The 22,531-nt window shown below is 46.0% G+C and overlaps 1 protein-coding gene across 10 annotated transcripts in view; it reads left to right on the top strand.

The window, feature by feature from the left end:
• KDM2B (lysine demethylase 2B) overlaps positions 1-22,531 on the top strand; it is a 109,575-nt gene that overhangs the window by 60,921 nt on the left and 26,123 nt on the right. For all 10 annotated transcript variants that reach the window (XM_057491855.1, XM_036929232.2, XM_057491856.1 and 7 more), the window contains one exon: positions 5,046-5,132. In XM_057491855.1, coding sequence (XP_057347838.1) covers positions 5,046-5,132 — 87 coding nt within the window. The remainder of the gene's footprint in view (positions 1-5,045; positions 5,133-22,531) is intronic.

The following is a 22,531-nucleotide window of genomic DNA, read 5'->3' as shown; positions in this document are numbered from 1 at the left end:
TAATTAAGCTATTTGAGAAAAGTTGGCAGAAGGGGGGAGCACATGCATTGTCTGTGGTTATCTTAAGTCCAAAGCAGGGCAGTTTCCAGTAGGAAAGGCATGGTGGTCTCAGTCTTTTTTAGAAAGCTTGCCCTAGGCTTCTCTACTCTGAAGACTCAGGGTGTAACCTGAAGGGCACTGGGCTGGTACAGGCTCTCAGGCTGGATAGTCTCTGTGTCTGAGAGCCCCAGGGAGAGTGTAAATTCTGGCAGAGCCTGGGGAAGCCAGTTACATGATTCCCTTCAGCACGGACTATTTCTCAGAGAGAAAATGACCAATTAGAATAGCCTTTTCCTGCAGCCTGTCACATACAAATGAAAGAAAATACTTCCCTCAGGGACAGAACCCAGAACTCCCCCTGGTGGCCACTGAGACCATGTGAAGGGGGACTTGGCTTCCTGCAGGGAGTATGTGGACAAGATCCCCAACTGAAGGGCACTCAGGGAGTCTCTTTATTAATTTTAAATGATCATTTATCACTGTTAATGTATTAATTCTTAATAATACTTACACCTTCTGTAATACCTTTTTGCAACCAGACATTCTCTAAAGAAGCCCTAGGTCATTGCTTGTGAATTACTGACTCCAGCTCTGATATTAAAAGGACAGGAAATCTTGGGACAATTCAGAAGGAAACTGAAAGAAAACCAAGGCAAGTGGGCTTTATTTTCAGTCATATGCAGAGTAGTGTTTATAAATTGGTGGCCCGTGGCCCAAACCAGCCCACATGTTTGGCTCACAGTGTTTTTTTTTTTTTAATAAATTTTTTATATCAGTTGTCAACATTTAAAATTGGAGAGATTCCAGATAAAATCCTGGATCTTTGATTTGTCTGAAAAATCAGAGATTTGGTTGGGCTTTCGTTCCCACCGGAGGTTAGTAAGTTGGAATTGAGTAGCATTTGCCTTTAAAGGGGTCATGTGGCTTCTAGTTTGCCATAGGCTGCACACCCTGGTGTTTTACACTTTTTGCTTTACCTGCCTGGTTCCTGGAGGCATTTGAGTTAAAAATGGAGATAAGGGAGCAGAAAGTCCTGTGGAAGTATTGGGCTCCCTGCCCCAACTACATGGTGAGATACATATGAGTGCTTTAACTAAACTTGGAGCATCTTCCTGGAAAGCCCTTTTTTTTTAACGACTTTTTTGGGGGAGGAACAGGAAACATTATTTTTAGAAAAAACAAACCCTCATGTATTGTGGAGGAGGATGTGAAATTCATATGGATTATTAAGAACCAACGTCAACAAAATTTCGAGTTCACAGAGGCCTGCTTGGGGTGTGGGTGCCTCTTCTGTGACTGGGGAAAGTTTGAGAAATGCTTTATAAAGGCGTTGGTGGTCAAATTAGTTCTCTCTTATGTGCAAGGAATAGGTGATGATGACTTACTTCTGTATTTGTTAATCAAAAGGTGAATATGAGCCCAGAATGTCTCCTAGGTATCAGTATTTTTCAATAATGGGCTATAGATCAGCTCTGGGGGTTACTGAAGTGGTTTACTGAGGCTTTATTACCCTGTGTTACTACTGAGGCTTGGAGTCCGTGCCAGGTTCAATGCCTGGCTCCACCACCTCCCAGTTGTGTGACCTTGGACAAGTTACTTAACCTGTCTAAACTTTCTGCTTTTGTGAAATGGGGAGAATCAGCCTTACCCCACCAATAGGATTATTTTAATGTCCAGAGCAAGCACTCAACAAATGCTCCAAAGAATGGCAGTAAAATCACATCCAGGATTAGTGTAAAATGAAAGTAGAAAGCACTGTTCTACCCCTTGGTGGGGCAATGAGAAACTACGGCTCTCTCAGGGTCACAGTCTGTAAGTTGTAGGATTTGAACTCATATCTTCTAATGCTAGAACTAGTGTTGTCCCAGGCATAGCATAACAGTTTTAACTAGTGAGCTACTCAGTCTCCCACCTGTACTTTGGAGAACCTCTGAATCCACTCCTCAGGGAGGGGCTGCTTTGCCCCACTCTTTCCTCTCTTTTTAAAAAATTGTGGTAAAGTGTATGTAACAAAATTTGCTATTTTTAAAGTGTTCAAGCTCAGTAACATATTCACATTGTTGTGCAACTATCACCACCATCCATCTCCAGGACTTTTTCATCTCCCCAAACTGAGACTCCATACCCATTAAACACTAACTCCCCATGCTCCTTCCCCAGTCCCTGGTACCCGTCACTCTGCTTTCTGCTTGTATATGAATTTGACTGCTTTAGGCACCTCATACAAGCTGGTGTCATGCAGTACTTGTCCTGCTGTGACTGGCTTGTTTCACTCAGTACAACTTCCTCAGGTACATCTGTGATGGGGCATGTGTTGGAATTCCCCTCGTTTTTCAGGTCAATACTCCATTGTATGGACGGACCACCTATTATTTATCCATTCATCTGTTAACAGACACTTGGGTTGTCTCCACATTTTGGCTGTTGTGAGCCATGCTGCTGGGAACGTGGGCGCCCTGAGTGACACCTCGGGTAGAGAGCATAGCTCATGGAGTGGAGGGTCCCTGCCCTGACTGGCTGAGTGGTCTCAGACAGCTCCCTTCACTGCCTAAGCCCTGGCTTTCCTGTCTGCAAGGTGGAAATGATGGTAGTCCATTTCATAGGGTGGTCAGGAGGATTGGGTGAAAGTAGCTATGGAATACTAATACGGTGCCTGCACAGAGCAAGCACATAGAACGTCTTACCCCCTCATACATTCATTCAACAAAATGTGTGGGACCTGCCCTCCTGGCGCTGACATCCTCATCCCTCACCTTGCCAGTCCCGTCTTTCCCGAGCAGTGGACCAAGGTGGGGGGAGAGGGCAGCTGGAACAACCCACTCGGGGGCAGGTACCAAGGCCTACAAAGTCTACATAGCATTTAAATACAGTAATTAAAATGTAACTGAAGGAAAGCTGGTTTGCTTTTTATCATCATCGCAAACATAATTGTAAATATCGGCGATGGAGTGCTCCTCCCTGCAGGCATGGATCGCTCCCGCTGCCCCATGTGAAGTGGTAGCCTCTTCTATGCCCCATGTGAAGTCCACCCCTGAGGTGAATCATGTCTCTGTTCTTGGTTCCTTTTGGTTGGGTTTCTTTTTCTATGTGCTACACACGTGTTAGAAAAATTGGCAGCCTAAAAGAATCCTGTATTCCTTTACTGTAGCTGTTAATACTGTCTGAGTGGCATTAAAAAATTTATTAATAGACTTGCTGTTTTAGAACAGTTTTAGATTTACAGAAAAATCCAGCAGATAGTACAGGGGGTTTCCATGTATGACCCATACCCAGTTCCCCCTATTTAGAACATCTTACATCAGTGTAGCAACGTTTGTTAACAATTAACCAACATTGATATGTGATTATTAGTGAAAGTCTATAGTCACACTTCCTTGGATTTCACCCGCAGTCCCTTGTTTCAGGGTCCCCAGGCCGCACATCACATTCAGTGGTCAAGCCTCCTTAGGCTCCTCCTGGCTGTGATAGTTTCTCAGACTTTGCTTGTTTTTGTTAACCTTGACAGTTTTGAGTACTGGTCAGGGATTTTGTAGAAAGTCCCTCTTTGGGGATTTGTGGCTTTATTATTTTTTTTAAGTTATTTACTGGAGGCCTGCTGCAGGTTAATCATTGTGTGAGCCCAGGGATGTAACTGAACCAAGACACTTTATAAACAGCATTTACAAATCAGTGACATTGACTCTGAGGGTTGAAAAAAGCTGGAGGGCCAAGGGCTGAACCTGAGCCGCCTGGAGCCCAAACCCATAACCACTATGCTGCAACCCCCAAAGAGGAAGGCAGTTTGAGATAATTGGCATGCTTGGAAAAGTCCAGCAACCAAATGATTATCTGAAAAGTAGGACAATAGAGTGAATTAGAAGTGAATTGCAGTCATTTCTGGAGACACAGACCAGAGAAAGTGAGTTAAAATAATCTTCATCTAAATTTACTGCTTGAGCTCTTCTGCTCTGGATGTTAAGGGCTGCCGTGCAGCTTTCTCTGTTCTTAAATGTCCCTGTGGAAATGGTTTTGTAAAATCCAAAAATGAATGGTGTGGTCAGAACGGGCCAGTGACAGATCTGTGCCCATCCCTAATCACCTTTCTCATGGCATGCTGTGGAGGGAGCCCAAAACTCATGTGTGCAGTGGTCATTGCAGGAAGTCTGGGGGCAGAGACTGGGGCTCAGGGCTCTGGCTTCCTGGTCTGGGGCAGCCCCCAAGTCTTTTGAGCCTTTCCTAGCCTTGGTTACCTTACCTAAAAATTAAGGATAATTCAGTGGAATGGGATCTTTCACCTGGATGAGGTTATAAAATCAGCCGCACACAAGATCAAGATCTGATAGAGTCAGAATTGCCCTTGAAAGACCTTCAAACCACCCACAAAGGATTGAATAGTGTGCTGTGTGGGAGACCCTCACGCAGCCTGGCAGGATGCCCATCACAGTCCATTTTTCTGCCAGCATTTGGCTAGATAACTCCATCCTTGGTCAGACCAGATGATCTGCTTGTGTTTAAAGCCCATGTTGCAAAAAACAACGCCATGTCTTTGCACAGCAGGACTAGGAGGCATATGGTTTGCTGACTGGTGGAAGCACAGGGCTCACAGGGGTCACAACCTTGGGGTTGGGTTTGTTTGTTTCTCTGAGTGCATAGTTGAACTTGTACTGTCACTTCCCAGTCCCCTCCCGGGTACTTGGTAAGGATTAAATGAGCTTGTGTGCATAAGGGTCGTTTGGCGCTCTGGACAAATGTTTGATTTCATTAAGTATGATCAGTGAGGGATGCGTGCGTGGAAGTCATAGGGAGGCATGCGGTTTGATTTTCAAACATTTTTTTGGAGAGGGGAATGTTCGTGTTTTGTGGGCCCTGGGGGACCCTGGTGACTTGGCTTTTATTGAGGGGGTGGGTGGTGGTGGTGTTGACTCTGCAGAGAGCTCTCCCTCTTCTGCTGGGTTAGGTCCGGCCTCCGGCCCCTTCGGAGACCACCCCCCTACTCTGGCTAATATGGCTCCTTTTTTTGGCCACAGAATGTGCTGAAGGAGCACGCAGACGACGACCCCAGTCTGGCCATCACTGGGGTCCCCATAGTCACTTGGCCAAAGAAGACTCCAAAGGTAAGATACAGATCGCCTGTAGCTGGGCGACCATTTCCGCAGCCCTTCTCATCTCCTGTAAGAATGTCGACAGCTTTTTTGGGGGCACTCCTGGGAGAGGGCACCGCAGCTAAGATACTCTGTTTTGATGATTTGTTCATTGCAAGTTTTTATTTTATGAAAGGGGTGGGTTTCCCTAGCTGTGGAAACTGTAGGCAGTGTCCCCTGGTGGTCACTCAGAAAACTGCCAGGAAGGAAGCCTCACCTTTTTCCCTCCCTGTCAGGCAAATTTTCTTTCTTGCCTTCCCTCCCTCCTTTCTTCTTTCCTTTCTTCTCTTTTTCTTTCAGCTGCTTCATGGTCGGTTTTACTCCCTTCTGAAAGTACCTTTTTTTCTCTTTGTAATTCTATAAAGCAAGTTTTATAAGCTCCCTGAACCTTACTCTCCTTGTTTATAAAAAGGAGTTATACCAGTCCCTACTTGAATGGCTGTTATGAATACTAAATGAGATAATACATTCTTGAGTTTATCTCTTAAATAAACATGCTTCAGCTCAACCATAAAAAAAATGAAGTAATGCATACAAAAGTCCTTTGGACAAAGATTGACTGGTGGTTAGTACTCCGTAAATGTTAGTTGTAACTTAAGCAGCCTCCTCATTGATGGGTATTTTGCTGATTTCTCATTTTTTTTTTTTGCTATTATAAAAAGCACTCAGAGGAACAGTCTAGATCTGTGCTGTCCGAAATGATAGCCACTAGCTGTAGGTGGCTACTGAGCTCTTGAAATATGGCCCAATTTGAGGTATGCTTTAAGTGTAAAATATACAATGGAATTCAGAGACTTAGTGCAAAAAGAACAATGTAGAATACCTCGTTTTGTATATTAAGTGCATGTTGAAATTAGGATTGCCAGATTTTACAAAGGATGCCTATTTAAGCTTGAATTTCAACAAATAAAACTTTTAGCATAATCATATCCCACACATTACTATAGGATATATTTATGCTAGAAAAGATTATTCATTGTTCATCTGAAGTAATTGGGTATACTGTATTTTTACTTGCTAAATCTGGCTATTCTAGTTGAAATGGTATATTTTGGATATATTGGTTAAACAAAATGGATTATTAATATTAATTCCACCTGTTTCTTTTTACCTTTTTTAACATGGCTACCAAAAAATTTAAAAATATGTTACGTGGCTCCCATTATATTTCTATTGGATAGTGCTATTCTAAGTTACTTTTTTTTGCCTTGGTTTGATCATCTTCTTAGGGTATATTCCTAAATGTGGAATTGCTGGGGGAAAGGGTACTCACTAGTTGGGGATATTGAATTCTCACTTTCTTTGAAGCTTAGGGGAATTAAGGTGGCAACAGAAATGAGAAAAGATTTGCCTCCATATGTTCTGCCTTTAGTTCCCTAATCCGTGCACATGTGTGTGGTTTTAACATTGAGTTTACATGAGCAGTAAATGTAAGTGCCATTTAGCACTTCACAAACAGTGCTCACGGACATAGCACCCAGCCAGGCCCCATGGCTGCTGTGAACCTGAAGGTGAAGAGGAAGCTGTGGCCTTGCTTCACTGCCCGCTTCCCTTCTTGTTGAGGAATTGCTCCAGGGAGGGATTGGGGTTTGCCCAGGGAACATGGGCTTTTAGAAAAACAAACCTGCCACTACCCACTGTAATTTCAGAGTTAATGATGGGATCCAAATGAGCCTCTGGGAGGAAATCACTTTAGGACCACAAATGTGTCCTGTCTTCCTGCCTGAGACTCTCAGCCCACTCCTGAGGGGCTTATAGGTGTTTTTTTTTTTTTTTTTTTTTGTCCTGTAATCAAACCTCTGCCCCCTTTCCTCCTTTTTACTCCCTTGTGGGGAGTAGCCCTTATCTAAGGTTCCTGTGGAAGATCAGTTTATAAGCCCTGGTCTGTACACAGGTTCAGCGTGGCTGATAGTAACACTGGTGGCAGACATTGGAGCCCTTGGGCTGGCGAGAGTGGGTGGGAGGGAGGAGAAAGAACTTTCACTGTTTAACAACTCTTATGGGATACCAGTCTTTTTTTTTTTTTCAAGCACCTTATAATAAAACAGATACAGTTTGCATGCCATATACTTCTCCCCCTTACAGTATACAATTAAGTGTTTTGAGTATATTCAGAATATTCAGAGCTGTGCAACTCTCACAACAATCTAATTTTAGAACATTCTCATACCCCCTGAACAAAACCTCATCAGCGGGCAGCTCCTCCCACCCCCGAATAAATCTTATCCTCCCTGCAACTCCTGGCTACCCTTAATCTCCTTTCTGTCTCTATGGATCTGCCTATTCTGGATGATTCATATAAATGGAGTCATACAGTGTGTGGCCTTTTGTGTCTGGCAGCTTTCACTCATGTTTTTAAGCCTCATCCACATACTGGTGCTGCATTCCTTTTTATGGCTGAATCCTATTTCATTGTGGAATAGACCACATTCTGTTTATCCATTCATCTATTGATGGGCATTTGGACTGTTCCTACCTTTTGGCTATTGTTTCTAGTGCTACTTTGAACATTTGTGTACAGGTTCTTAGGAGGACATATGTTTTCATTTCTCTTGGGTAGTACCTAGGAGTGGAATTGACTGGTCAGATCACCCTTCTATGTTTAATTTTTTGGGGGACCTGCCAGACTGCCAAAGCAGCTGCAGTATTTTCCATTCCCATAGCAGTGGACGAGTGCTCCATGTTCTCCACGTCTTTGTCAACATTTATAATGTCTTTTTGATGAGAGCCATGCATGTACAGTCTTTTTCTTTTCAATTTAGTTTATGTTTTCCATAATTTATTTGAAGTTCATTGTATGAGTGTGCAAGGGCTGCCATAACAAAGTACCACAAACTCTATGGCTTCAGTGACAGAAATTAATCTCAGAGGCCAGAAGTCTGAGATCAAGGTCTTGCTGGGTAGGATGGATTTCTTCTGAGGCCTCTTTCCGTAGCTTGTAGATGACTTATCTCCCTGTGTCCTCACATGGTCTCCCCTCTGTGCGTGTCTGTGTCCTAACCTCCTCATCTTAATAAGGACACCAGTCGCACTGAATTAGAGCCCACCCTAACATTCCCATTTTAACTTACTTCTTGAAAGACTTTATCTCCAGATACAGTCACATTCTGAGGTACTGGCAGTCTGGACTTCAACATACGAATTTTGGGGGACACAATTCAGCCCAGAGCATTAATTATAAATTATTTTGGAGCCAATGAATGCCATGGCCCCCTACTCAGCCCTAGAAATAAATTATTGCCAGTACAACCAAAACCACCTGGCTATTGCTCCTCAGTGTATACACCAGTTTTTAGATGCAGATTTTAGATCTTATTTAGTCCTTACAATGAGGCTAGGAGGTGGATGGTATCTCTGTGGTGCAGCTGAAACTAGGGATTCAGAGAGGTCTGCTAGTCTGCCTTGGGCCACACAGCCTGTGAATAGTCAGGTATGAGTCCCCAGTTCTATCCCTGAGCTGTTAGGAACTCAGTGAAATGTGGCAGAGGGTGGGGGAGAGAAGGCCCAGTAGTATGTTTATGCATTTCCTGGCTGATGGGGTTAAAAAGTTAACAGGAAAAGAAGTAAGTGAACGACTGACTGCCTGGGCTGCCTGGGGTCTCTCAGTTCCCAGGTTTGCAGTCGGCTTCCTCCCAATTTGATGCAGGCTGGGTTGAAAGATCAAGGGTGCTCATTGAGGCTGTCAGGGTGTGGGGCAGGGAGCTGCACGTCTGGGCCAGGTTACTTCACAAGTAATTAATGCTAAATGATGATTAGCAAGAAATGCTTTGATCTCCCACCTTGCCTCCTGGAGAACAAAGTCCTTTTCTGGAAATGATTAGGTAACAGGAGGTCATTTCTGATGTGGTGTCTTTCAAATCAAAGATGCTACTGAATCACCATGTGTCACCATTCACCCGATTGGCAGTTTCCCCCGGTGGTGATGGATTTGTTTTGATCCGTCTACACTCTGGCTGCCTCCTTTGATGACCAGGTCACAGGGTTTGGGCTTCTCTGGGGCCGACCTCTGACCTCAGCCTTATTGGCAAGTTCACCAGCCAGCCTCTTCTAGGCAGCTCACTTACCACAGAAGGAAACTGAGGAAGGTGGGAGGCCTGAGCTGAGGCTCCCTCTGGGAAGGGAACCTGTCAAAGCATTTTGCCTCTCAATCCATTCTCTCTAGCGGTCAAGCAGGCGGCCATTTGAATTTCAGTATTGGTAAGTTTTCTGGAGTGGCAGGAGCAGAGAGGCTGGAGTGGTAGGGACAAGGACCCTGGCAGGGTCATGGGATCGCTGGGGTCAGCTCGCTCACGGGGCTGTTAGGGGCCTCACGGAAGCTGCAGGAAAGTGGTGCACACACCTCATGTTGGTGTCGCCCTGGGGTTGGCTTAGTTTCTCTGCCCCTTCCTCGTAGTTGGTCCTTTAAGTCTGGGGGTTCTGAAAAGCTTGGGGTTCTCAGGGAGAGACACACAACCTCTCCCTGAAGGAGAGGCACGCTGTTCGGCAGGAGGCCCTGCGCACTTCCTGTTCCTGCTCTGCCCTACTCCGATGGCTGTCACCCCTGGTAATTAAGTTGATGATGTACAGTTGGAGGAGGACGATGGCTGCCAGTTATTGTTGCCTGCTCAGGGCCAGCTAGTTTCCTAGAAAGGCAGCATGGTCTAATGAGGACCAGTCGTCAGGCTGGCATTCTCAGCTTTACCCGGGGAATTTGTCTAAAAACATACAGCTTCCTGCCCCCTTGCTACCCCCCTTTCTGAGATGTGGTTCGTTTGGGGGCAGGACCTGAAAATCTGCACTTTCTTAACACTTTGAAGGTATATCTCATGCACGACTAGGGTGAACCTGGGGTCAGATGCACCTAGGGATCAAATCCTGGCTCTGCCACCCACTAGTGCGTGGTCATGGGTGTGTTCCAGTTAGCTCATCTGTAACAAGGGCTGATAGCACCTTTCCAGCAGGGTTGCTGGGAGATGCTGTCTTATACCTCTCTGGCAGGCCACCCATCAGTGGTGCTTTCGTAATTGGTCATAATTATGGCTTATAAGTTTACGGTAACCCTGAATCTGCCTCCCAGAAGGCTGGTGGTGCTGTCAAAAGGAACAGAGGACACGCAGAGACCAGGGGCAGCAGGAGGGGTGAACAGTTCAGAGACATCTCCCTCCTTGGATTATTGCTGGCTGGTGCAAAAAACTCAGTCTCAAGAAAGGGCCCATGTGGTTTAATTTCCCTGAAGTTGTCACCGGTGTGGTGAAATGGTTGGCATTTCCTACAAGGGGGCTGGCTTAAGGCAGTGCTCCTCCTCTGTCCCTTCCTCAGACCCTTAAAGGGAGAAGTCCTGGGCCCTGCAAATCTTAGAAAGTGCTCCTGTGACTTTGAGGCCACTGAGGTCACCGACTCCACCTCTGGATCAGGGTAGGAGGAGAGGGTGTCCAGTCCTTCCAGCCTCCTGAGAGCAGGAAGCGGCCTGGTGGGGGCATCAGGGGAGAGTAACCTCCGAGAGCAGGCATGTGTGATGCTTGGCAAACAGGGAACGGGGTGGGCCATGGGAGCCCCGGGGCCAGGAGAGCAAGGAAAGGCCAGAGAAGCAGGTGGACGGTGGGGAAAAATCAATCTGGGACCCTTGTCTGGGATTCCCAGGGTTTTCCTAGGTGACCACTAAGTCATTTGTGGAGTTGAATCCGGCAGATGCCCCAGGGGTGCAACAAAAGCCTACAATAAAGGAATACCAGGGATGATGGTTGTGCTTATTCTGAACAGGGTCATATTCAAAGATCCAGTTGGAAGAAGATTGTTAGTGGTTAAGGGGAAGCTCAGACCCAGGTCTTTGGCCTGTTCATGTGAAACTGGGCTTTGAATCGTTAGTGGCTGAACCCCTCTGATTCTGTACGTGCTGGTGAGCCAGATGACAAGGTTCCCATAAGAACATCTGATGTTTAGCAGATTGAACTGAAGCCAGGAAGCAGAAATTTCTAGAGTCACACCACAAGTGAAATCAGTAGCTTTCTCCACTAGCTTTTTGCAGGTAAGCCCCTAGCTGTGTTCTCCCCATGTCTTCACATAATCTGTACATGTCTGTGTCCGAATTTCCTGTCTCTAAGGACACCAGCATATGATTAGGGCACTAATTATTTTATTTTAACTTAACCACCTCTGATGTGTCCAAATATGATCACATTCTGAGGTACTGGCAGGTAGAGCATTTTTGGGCAAATACAATTCAGTCTGTAAACTTATCAAGACTTCAGTGACTTTCCACCTTCTTTAAGTCATCTCCCAAGTCCTCAACCTGACCGTAAGTGCCCAAGTCCTTGGTTGTAGCTGTGCTGCAGAATCTAGGACTTCTTCTCATCTTTTCTACATTTCAGGGGAGCTGAATTATTCCATAATTTCCATTTATTTGCCAGCCTTGGCCTTGCTCCTAGTCTTCCCCTTTTGGGAATGCCCGTCTTATTTCCCCCATACAAATTCTCTGCCTCCAGGCCCAACCTAACTCCTTCTTCACCTGGAAGCTTCCTGAGCTGGTTATTTTCTAGTTGTACCTCCGGAGCCCTCTGGAGGTTGTACCAGCCTTTCCCGGCCACTCTGTGGGTGCACCAAAGGGCTTCTTTGCCTCTCTGGCTTCTGGTTGTGCTCAGCCAATGCCAAGTGCCATCTGGAGATGGGAAGTTGGGAGGAGAGACAGGTGGAGATATTTATGCCCCAGCTTCCACCCCATGTGATCAATGCAAGTTAGCTGTTTCCTTCCTTTGAAGACCATGGCTCCTATTTTGTGCCTTCCCCCCAACTTTCCTCACTTTTTGGTAACCATTACCTTCCCTAGCCCATTTGGCCGGAGGGAGGTGATGGGTTATCCCAGTCTGGGCCTGGGGTGTATCACCGTGGCCTGTTGGTTTCCCTAACCCTACTTAGGCTCTGTAAATCTAGTCTCTGTTAAACTCTTCCATGACCTGGTATGAAGGTGCCAGGGTACCGTTCATTTCCTGCCAAGATCCCAATTGATTTCTCCCCTGATTTCTCTTTCCACTGGATGTCCACCGGCTATCCTGCATTTTGTTGCATATCAGTCCTAAGCTTCCAGTAGCTTCTTGAGACTGGAACTCATCTTAACTGATTTCTTCCTTGTCTGTTTTTTTTTTTCTTTCTTGTCCTGCAAGATCACTCCCAGAGAGCAAGGCTCAGAAAATGTTTGTTGAATGATCAGTAGCAAGATTCTCCCAGAGCTTCTAAAAGATGACACTGTATTCCAAAGAGAGTCTCTGCTCTCCAAATGACTCTGAGTCCTCTTTGGTGAGAATGAGGCTTTGTCCTTTAACTTTTGTGTCCAGTTTTGGCCAACTGTTGAAAGAAGGCTAAGTAGAAGAGTACTAAGAAGGGCTCCTTGATACTCCCTCTCCAGACTCTTTTGTCCCTCCAATTTCAGCATTGCACCTTTATCCCACTGGACTTAGAAAGACCTTATCTCACCTAGAATTTTTCAGCCATCATCTGCATCATTTTAGACACTTTGTTGGAGCTTGAAGACAGTATTCAGCTGAAATAACCTCTAATTAAAGTCTGCAACCCAGAATTTCTTTCTTAGACTGATAACCTGCTCAGCTGTCTGTGTTAATAATGCCACAGACAAATTCTTGGAAAGCAATTAAGATATTGCCCGCTCTTGCCTTTGGTAATTGGAGAGCCAGGCAGGCAGTGTAAGTGATTACTTGCCATTATCATGATTTCTGGAACAATGGCCTATCCTTCAGACTTCTCTTTTTGTCAAATGTTATCATATATTTCCCATTTTAAAGAAGGACACTTGATCATTGACATTGCCCCTGTATAATTTGGCTTTGTTAGAAAGATAGATGTGTGTGCAACCAAATGATGTTGTCAGATAATTCTGTTCTTCAAATTTAGGTGATCTAGAGAAAAAAGAGGTATGATGAGGTGCATACAGGTGAAATATTTGCATTGTTTAACTTTGCTTCTTGTTATAAAGGTGGGAAGGACAAGTGTATTTGTTGGGACAAAGGGAACCTTAATTATATACAAGAAAGTAGGTGGGAAGTGAAAGCTATAGTAAAACCTGCTCTAAACCACTGACCTTCTCCACCAGTGAATGTAAATGACCAAAGAGCAAAGCACTTGGCAGGAGTTCAGAGGTAATCTCACTTATGAAGAAAAGTATTATTATTACGATTTTTTTTTTTTGGCTATTTAGATTCATTTTTCTCTTCATTAATGTTTATGGGACAAGATGGCAGGAGGAGGCTGGGTGGGGAAGTGAGGAAACTTGTTGGTTTGAATGTTTCTGATTATTTGATTGATTCTTCTGGGGAAGGGTACTGTTTATTTCTTTATATTTTATTTATTTTCATCACATTTTGTTAAAGTGTGGGAAACATAACACAAAATTGACTACTTCAACTATTTTTAGGTGTACAATTAAGTGGCATTAAGTGCATTGACATTGTTATGCAAACATCATCACCATCCATCTCCAGAACTTTTTAATCATGTGAAACTGAGATTGTGCCCTTTGAACACTAACTCTCCATTGCTCCCTCTCCACCCAGCCCCTGGCAACCACTGTTCTACTTTCTGTCTCTCTGATTCTGACTACTCTAAGTATGTCATATAAGCGGAATCACACAGTATTTGTCTTTTTGTGATGGGCTTATTTCACTTAGCATAATGTCCTTATTTCACTTAGCATAACATCCACATTGTAGCATGTGACAGGATTTCCTTCCTTTTTAAGGCTCAATAATATTTCATTCATTGTATGTGTACACCACATTTTGTTTTTCCATTCATCTGTCAATGGATGCTTGGGTTGCTTCCACCTTTAACTGTTTTGAGTAATGCTGCTGTGAACTTGGATGTGTAAACATCTTTCAAGTCCTTACTTCCTATTCAGTTGTATACTGAGCAATGGAATTGCATATGGTAATTGTATGTTTAATTTTTTGAGGAACTGCCATACTATTTTTCATAGTGGCTGTACCATTTTACATTCCCAGCAGCAGTACACAAGGGCTCCAGTTTCTCCACATCCTTGCCAACACTTGTTATTTTCTGTTTTTTGTTTTTGTTTTTTATCATAGCCATCCTTTTGGGTGTAAAGTGGTGGGTGCTATTCCTTTTTAATTCACTTTATTTTTTATGCTGAAATATTCTTTAGGAAATTATAGACATCGTGATATTCTACCCCTAAATACTTAGGTTTACATCTCTGAAAAAGAAGATTCTTTTTCCACACAACCAAAATAAGTCTTATACCTAACAAAATTTACAATTCCTTAATACCACCTAATGCCTGGTCACATTCAGATTTTCCAAATTATCTGTTATAGCTGCTTTGTCCAAACCAGCCTCCAGGACTACACATTGAATCTGTTATTAATTTTCTCTTTCTCAGGGCATTCTTAGGACATTGATTTGTAGAGAAGGTAGAACTGTGTGTCCTGCAGAATATCCCACTTTATGTATTTGATTGCTTCCTTGTGGTGTCATTCAGCTTTTTCCCCATCTCTCTTATAATTTCTATAATTAGAAATTTGATCTAAAGGCTTGGTTAGATTAGAGTTATATGTTATAGGTTATGGATTCAGGTGACAGTGGTCTGATTCCCCCATTATTCAGTTATGTGCATCTCTCTTTCCTCCAAAGAATAATCTGGAAGGGGATATTTTGGACCCTTGCCTCCTTGCTCCCTTCCACCATTCACTGATGGTTTCAGTACTAGTTGGTCATTCTTTCCTATGTCAATAATTTTATCAGGAGATGAAAATGAGATTTGGAAGTATGTCATCTCTCCCATGTGAATTAGCTAGGATTTCCACCCCTCACCCCTCTGCCCTTTTGTTGAGAAATAGTTGACATACATCACTGAGCTGGTATTATTTTATTTTGCAGAACTTTCGCTCATCAATTGGGGCTACTCTTAAATGCAGTCTCTCCTGAAAAGGCAACATAGGCACTCAACTCTTTCCGTTTAAATACCGATTTTCAAAATGAAGAGTTGGTTTAATGACAGATTCAGATGGTGACAGAGAGTTTTGTCAGGCCTTTTCTGTTTTGAGTGTCATGATAAACGCATGGGTTTTCATAGATCCAGAGGGCTTTTTAGAGGCAAATTGGCCTGCTGGAGAGGAGCCATTTTTACAGAAATGCGAGAATGGTAGATGAAGAGAGGTGCATGGCAGCAGTCAAAGTGTGTATGTGTATGTGTGTGTTTTCCCAGCCCTCCTCCCAGCCACACTGGCTAGTGCACATTTGCATTTGTCACGCATCCCAGAGGGAAAAGCATTAAAGTACTGTCAGAGTCCCTCAGACCTCCGCAGTGACTTAGCAGCTCTTTAAGAGGTGATTCAACTATCTCTTGAGTTTGGTTAGTTTTAACATGCCCTAGAGTTTACATTTCCTAACCAGGTTACCTTTCAAGAATAGTAACTGAGATGAGATCATTTTTAAGTGATGGCCAATGGCTGGAGGGGGTGGGGGTGGGGATATGGGACGGACACACACACACACACACACACACACACACACACTCTCTCTCTCTCTCTCTCTCTCTCTCTCTCTCTCTCTCTCTCTCTCTGGATATGCCACAGTCTGTTTATCCATTCACCAATGCATGGGATTTGGGTTGTTTCCACATTTTGGCTACTATGAACAGAGCTGCTATTAATGGTAAATACAATTTGCTTGTTTTTTGCCTCTTTACTGTCTGCTTTATTATCCCCAATCTTTGGATTTGGTCTTTCCTTTTGATTCTAAGTTCCACAGAAGTTTATGTCCTGTTTCTTTATGTCCGAGGTCTTTCTTGGGAAGGTGGCAGATAGATAATGTGATGGTGCTCTGCTTAGGAAGGAAACCTAGGGGGGAGATTTGGTCTTGTTAAGAAAAATCTTCTTAAATGACAAAAGTCCTGATTGTAGGCTGGAATTTTGCTGGCATTTTATGTATTTTTAGCCCCACATATTTCCTGGAGCTGGGGTGCAGGCTTATAAAGAACCCATTTGCCACCTCTGAATTGTCTGCGTTGCTCAGATTTAGCCTGGATTTTTGTAGGGAAGTGAATAGAGAGGAAAAGTTACTTCCAAGGTCAGCGAATGAGTTGGAAATGGTGTGCATGGTGGGGGAACATTTCTCAGATCAATGCCAGTCAGTCACCTGTTAAATTAGTCAATTAAAAAAAAATCCTGTGCACAGCCACAAATCTTCCAGTGAAGGTACATATTTATTGGTTGATTTTGGTGATGTAAGGAGACAATGTAAGGCAAGGAACCCATTTAGTAGAAAGCTCAGTCTGTTTAAAGGGCCCATATGATGAATATATGTGGTTTTAAATGCCTGTGGAATGACTCCAGGGAGAAAATAAAAAACAATTAAATAACAGCAGTAATTTCCTTAACAGAAATCATTGCAGCCCTTGTCATACAGTCACTCTTTGAACCATAGTTTTATCCAGGCAACCCTGGAATCAGTCCTAAGTTGCTATGTGGCACGATGCAAAAATTCCTCTTATTTACATTTTACTGGAAAAATAACTGCCCCAAAGACCTCCTTTTGCATTAAAGAGGAAAAACCTATTGAAGAACAGAGAGACAAACGGTAAAAGAATCGTACAATAACAGAAGCATGTATTTTCTATTGCTCATTAAGCATAAATTATTACTTGCATTAGGAAGCAGCCCTTTGCATGCCTGCTCTGTCATTTCTGTTCCCTCCATAGGGGCACGTTTACAAATGGTGTCCATTGGCTCAAGAGCATGCCAGCCAGTTACTAGTTTGGACACAGAATCCATTCACTTTCTCTGCCCTGACCCTCTGGAAAATAACACTTCCAAGCTTTAGCCATGCCTTTTGTAATATGGGCACAAGGAAAGGGGCCATATGCGGGAGGGACCTGCACCCTAGGGAAGACTAGAGTTCAGGGGACACTTGCCAGTTGGTCCCCTCCTGTTCCTGGAATTGGGAATAGAGAGAACAGCTTAGCACTCCTTATACCTTAGCTCACTGCCTAACTTGTCCTGGTGCAATTGACAGTACCCTAAGGTGGCTAAGTCTGGGCAGAATCTCTCAGCACATAGGGGTCATCCCTGATGTGTCTCATGATCTGTGATAGGCAGACCAACCAGAAAATCAAATGACACTCAGAAAGCAGGGGAGTGGGTGCCAACTGTGGCCCATGTAGACTTGTCTTCAACTTGTTTTTGTTTTTTTCCAACTTGTTTTTGTCTTTTTCCAACTTGTTTTTGTTTATTTCTTCACCACTTGGTGAAAGTTCTGGATCCTCCTGGCTCAGGGCAAGCACCACCTGTCCTAAGGGCATGAGCTTTGGGGAGCTCTTTCTCAGCATGTAAGCCTTGGGTAGGTGGAACCAAGAGAGTGTTCTGTCCTTAGGATCACTGTAAACACCAAGTGTTAAGGTGGCAGTTCTACTGAGCAAGAGCTGGCATAATATATTTTATATACAGTCCAGCACACTGTTAATAAAAACAAGTGTTGGATAATAGTGTGTATCAGTTAGCTAAAAGAAACTTGATCTAAGGAAGTGGACGAGTAAGAAGTTCTTTGCAAGTGTCAGAAGAGGAATTTTTAAGAGGTGTTAGAAAAGTGGCTGGCAGGCGCCATCTTGGCATTTGGAGAGAACCCGTGGCCACATCATGTCTTGATCCTGGTTTCCTGCATCCACAGTTGGCTCCTGGCAGATCAGTCAGAAAGCAGTTTTGTTACCAAAACCTACCTTGATATTGGATTTGAACCAAGAATACAGAATTTGCAATATTTAGTAAGGGACAGTTTTTTCTCCATAAATCTGAGTTTATCACTTGGATTATTATACCCATATAATTGGCATCCTCCTCTCTTGTTTCTGGCATGAGGCATTGGAGTGATATGATTAATAGCCCAGGCTCTGAGCTCCAACTGTCTATGGGTTCACATCTAGTTCTGTTCATTTCTTAGCTGCTGTGTGCCTTACTCTCCTCATCTGCAAAATGGGTAAACAACAGTGCATATCTCACGGGGCTTCTAGCCCTTCAACCATGCTTAGTAAATATTAGCTGCTCTTATTGCCTGGACCCATAGAGAGGAACTCTGGATGATGTTACATAAGGGACCCTGGGCCTGAGAATTACTTCCTAATTTTCTTGGGGCCTTCATTTCTTCACTTGTTAAGTTAGGGGGTCTGATGAGCTCAAAAATGGTTACAGAAGGAAGGAAGTTTGTGTTAGCAACAGCTTCTTTTTATCTATACTTTCCCTCTCTTCTTAAGCCATATAAATGAGAACTGTGTCTTTTTACTTCCTTAAATACAGAAGTGAGCTTTTGAGAGTTCCCAAAATAAATCAGCCCAAAGACAAGTCTAAATAATCTCCCACCCCTGATATGTAACAGTAGAGACCTTTGAGAAAGAGTGCTGCTTCCATATCTTTAGGGGTTTATTATGTTGTTTGGGTTATCTCTGTACCCTTGCAGTTTTGACCAATTACAATGAGTGAAAGCATGATGAGCATTTTATCAGCCTCTCCTTTCTTTTAAAGGCTTCCTGCTGGGTAGAGTAGCCCCTTAGAAGAGATCAGTAGACATAAATTTCGGTTCATTAAGGTAGCTCTTTAAAAGCTGAGACCTTTGGGGTGGAGTGATGTGGCGGTGGTGATTTATTTTTTGCTTTTTGTTTTGGTTGTTAACTGTGAGTGAATTGTGAAAAACCTAAGAGGGGAAGAAGGAAACTCAGGATAGATATGTTTCAGTAAAGAGCCAATCTGCTAGAACTTTTTCCCATAGTTGTCAGTGGGTGTATAGTTTCAGACAGACTTTATGAGACTGATGTGCTACCTACTGTGGTAACAAGGTACCTTGTTTCAGACAGACTTTAAAATCCACTCAGTTAAACTCACATCCCTGTTTATTCTCACCTGCTGACTTCCTAGTAGAAGTCCTATATACAAGCTGTCTGCCACACATTCTGCCTTCCTTGAAACCCGAGGCCGTGACCTGCCTGTGGGTCCCTTCTGTTCTCACGGTAGATTTTGTGGCTGGTGGCCTGCACATGAACAGTAGTTGGAGAGAATTGCAGAGTTGATCACCAGATTTCACAATTAATGGGCTTTTTCTTGGGAAAGACTCTGATCTCTTTACAGGGGGTTACCCATCCCTCCATTAGGCAAACCTTCCATTTTACAGATGAAGAACCTGAGCAGATACAGGTATGCATGTCTAGGTCCACCTTGGACTCCTAGTCAGATGATAAGTATGCCAGCTGCTCAGCTAAGGTCATCCATCTCATTAGCTTGAGTTTACCTATGGTTTTGATGCTTATACCAGCATTGATCACTCTAGGTAATGGTCAGAACTTCGCCTTCAGAGGAAGGGCTGCTGACATAAATGCCCCAGAGACTTTTTTTTAATGAATCTCAATCTGGATTTCCGGTAACATTTTTCTGCAGGAGAGGGCTGCTTTTGGAGTAAGCACTAGCAACCTTTACAGTTTAAGAATTAAGAAAACCCATACCTGGGCTAGCCTTAGGCGCTGCTAGGTCTCCTAAAAGAACTGGGTTCTGGCCCTCAGCTCCCTCACCCCTTCTAAGACTGGCTCCTGGGCACCGCAGGAAGAGAGGGCTTCCCGTCCAAGAGGGTGGTGCGGGAGCCTGCCTCGGAGCAGAGTGCATTCAGGGCGCCCTCGGGCAGCCTCCAAGTCAGGCGGCTGTATCCGAACACCCGCTTGCACCAGCCTACGTTTCACGCTGACTCTCCCTTCACCTGGGAAGGCAAAGCGCAGGACAAAGAGGGCATCATCAGGGGACCAGCCCTGCGCAAATGCCCGCGTCCGGGGAATTGGGCCCCCAAAACGTATCCAGGCAGCCGGCCTGCAAGCTCCGAGTACTGGACACCCGCGTTCGTGGGCATCAGGTCCTGGTCCTAGAGCGTGTGCAAACCCGAGAGCCCGTGAGCCCGCTGCCGGGGGCTCAGGTACCGCTGTCCGACGTCGCGTTCAGGACCGCCCCTCTTGGACCGTGCGCCCCGGGTCTTCCGCGAGTCGCTCCGCAGGACCACACAAAAGACCCCACCCCAGGTCTGGCGTGCATTTCCTGTTAGAGCGACGGCGGCGTGCAGCCACCCATGTGCATCCCTCGGCTCGCGGGCCGGGCGGGGCGCGGGCACACCCCCACGCAGTCCCAGTCCCCGCGCTCCGGCCGCGAAGGGCCGCCCTTGGCGGGCCCGCCCCCGTGTCACCGCAGGCCCGGCTCCCTTTGTGTGCGGCCGGAGCGCCGCGGCTGCGTCATTGGCCCGCCGGCCCGGGGGGCCAGCCCCTTCCTGGCTTGCCTTATGCATATGCATGAGCACCCTGGCCCTCCCCGCGTCGGCCCCTCCCCGCCCCCTCCCGTGCGGGTGTGCAAGGCGCGCAGCGCGGCGCCCTCCTCGCGGCAGCGGGGCCCGAGCTCTAGCCAGGGAGAGCCGAGCCTGCTCCGGACGGGCGGCGGCGGCGGCGGCGCTGCTCCAGCCATGTCAGCGCGCGCGAGCCTGGGCCCACCATGAGCCATGGCCATGTCCGTGAGCGCCGAGGACGACGACTATGAATCGGAGCCGGACCAGGTCGGTGGCCCGGGGTGGGGCTGAGGGAGGGACCCTCCAGCCCGACCTCCCGGCCGACAGACTGACGCGCCCGGGGCGTCCGCGACGCTGTCGCCGCCGTGATGAGAAAGTTTTGCAGTCGCCGCCGGTGGGGCCGCCAGGGCCGGGCCCGAGCGGGGCGTGGAGGAGCGCTGCAGGCCGGCGGCCGCCGGGAGGCGGCGGGCCCTCAGCCGGCCGTGCAGGGGGCGTGTGCGAGCGGCCGTGCGCGATGGTCGCGGGCCGCGCGCGGGGACAATGTGGGCCTCGCCGTCGGGAGGGCCCTGCCGGGCGCGGGCCACAGCCTGGAGCAAGTTGCGGGCGCCAGAGCAGGCGGTCGGGGCGCGTCTCTCCCTCCCTCGAGCCCTCGCCCGCGGCCCACGCGCGTGCCGGCCGCCCGGGCGCACCCTGACCTGCGGGCGCCGGCGCCTCCCTCCTTTCTGTTTGCAAAGTTGCACCGGGACCGCGGCCTCGGGGCTGGAGGGCGGTGCTGCCCGTGGGCCCGCAGCCCGAGCTTTTGTCTGGGCGCCGTGCACCCGCCGCCTACCGTGGGCACCCGGAGACAGGAAGGGCTCGAGCCCGGCCCGGCAGCGCGGGGAATCCGGAACCCGGCGAGTCCGCGAGCGGCGGGCAGAGGAAGCCGTGACCCCAGATGGCAGTGCTCGGCCTCGCTTGGATTTAGAAGGGAAAGCAACCTCTCTTGGGACCGGGGTGGGTGTTGGAATCTGTATAAAACAAAGCCCAGGGTGTGTTTACGGCGTGAATCTACTCCGGAAGATTCGTGTTTAGGAAGTGGGGCAGAAAGTTGAGATTTTGCGAAGTATAATATTTGAAATAGGACGCAGGCTAGGTAGACTTTTGCCCAAGGAATTAAGCATTGGGGGGGTTGAATTATGTGGGCATTGGACTAGGTGGATAAGATGCTTATTCATAATCCTGGGTGCATTTCATCAGTGTAATAAAGATGTTTTGGAATGTTAAGGCCGAAATGTATGAACGTCTTTTCCTTTCCTTAAGGGGTGATTGAGGAAGCACTGTACGCACTTAAAACCACTTAATATGTGTGATACAATTTATCTAACAGACGAAGTTACTGTCTTCTTTCGCCGGATATTTTTTAGGCACACATGTGAGGTCTTATAAGGTCTTACGGAATGGATTAACTCAGAGACGACCCAGGTGGTTTTGGCTTGGAACTTTTATCAAATCAGTAGCATCTCGGGATTATGGTTCTCAGTTGTTGCTTCTTGATTCACACCTCAACTCTTGGTTTAAAATTTTTCAGTTCAGTTTGGATCTGCCTAACCCCCGCCAACAGTTACCCTTTCTGCAACTGGTCATCTATAAGACACTTGTATTCAGTGCTGACTGTGCTTTGGTGTTTCAGGATTGAGGTTTCTGTTACCTGTTTTGTTTTGGTTTTTTAATTTGGCCACACCTTATGGCCTATGGTCGATATAATCGTTGACAGTGTGTAAGACAAGACTTCTTATGTCCCTGGGCTTAAAAACACATTTTCAGGTCCTGACACTCCTGAGAGAGACTTCCATCAAGAGACTTCCTGTACTCCCGGTGCCTACATGTTTTTCCTCCTCCTCCAGTCAGTGAGCCTGGTTGTGGAACTTCTGAAGTTGTAAGCAACAGAAATTCTCGAGGTCGCAGCTTTCTCTTTAAGATGGTTTTTTTTCCCCCACAGGTGTTTTGAGGGAGAGGACCTCTAAGCCAGGTCAAGGCACAAGTAGGTTTTTCTAATAGTCCCAACAGAGAAGATGGTTGTCAACTAAGGG

This window comes from Manis pentadactyla, chromosome 14 (genome assembly GCF_030020395.1).
Source record: "Manis pentadactyla isolate mManPen7 chromosome 14, mManPen7.hap1, whole genome shotgun sequence".
NCBI classification, from domain to species: Eukaryota; Metazoa; Chordata; class Mammalia; order Pholidota; family Manidae; genus Manis; species Manis pentadactyla.
The sequence above is the reverse complement of the archived record's forward strand: the minus strand, read 5'-3'. Positions and strand labels throughout refer to the sequence as shown.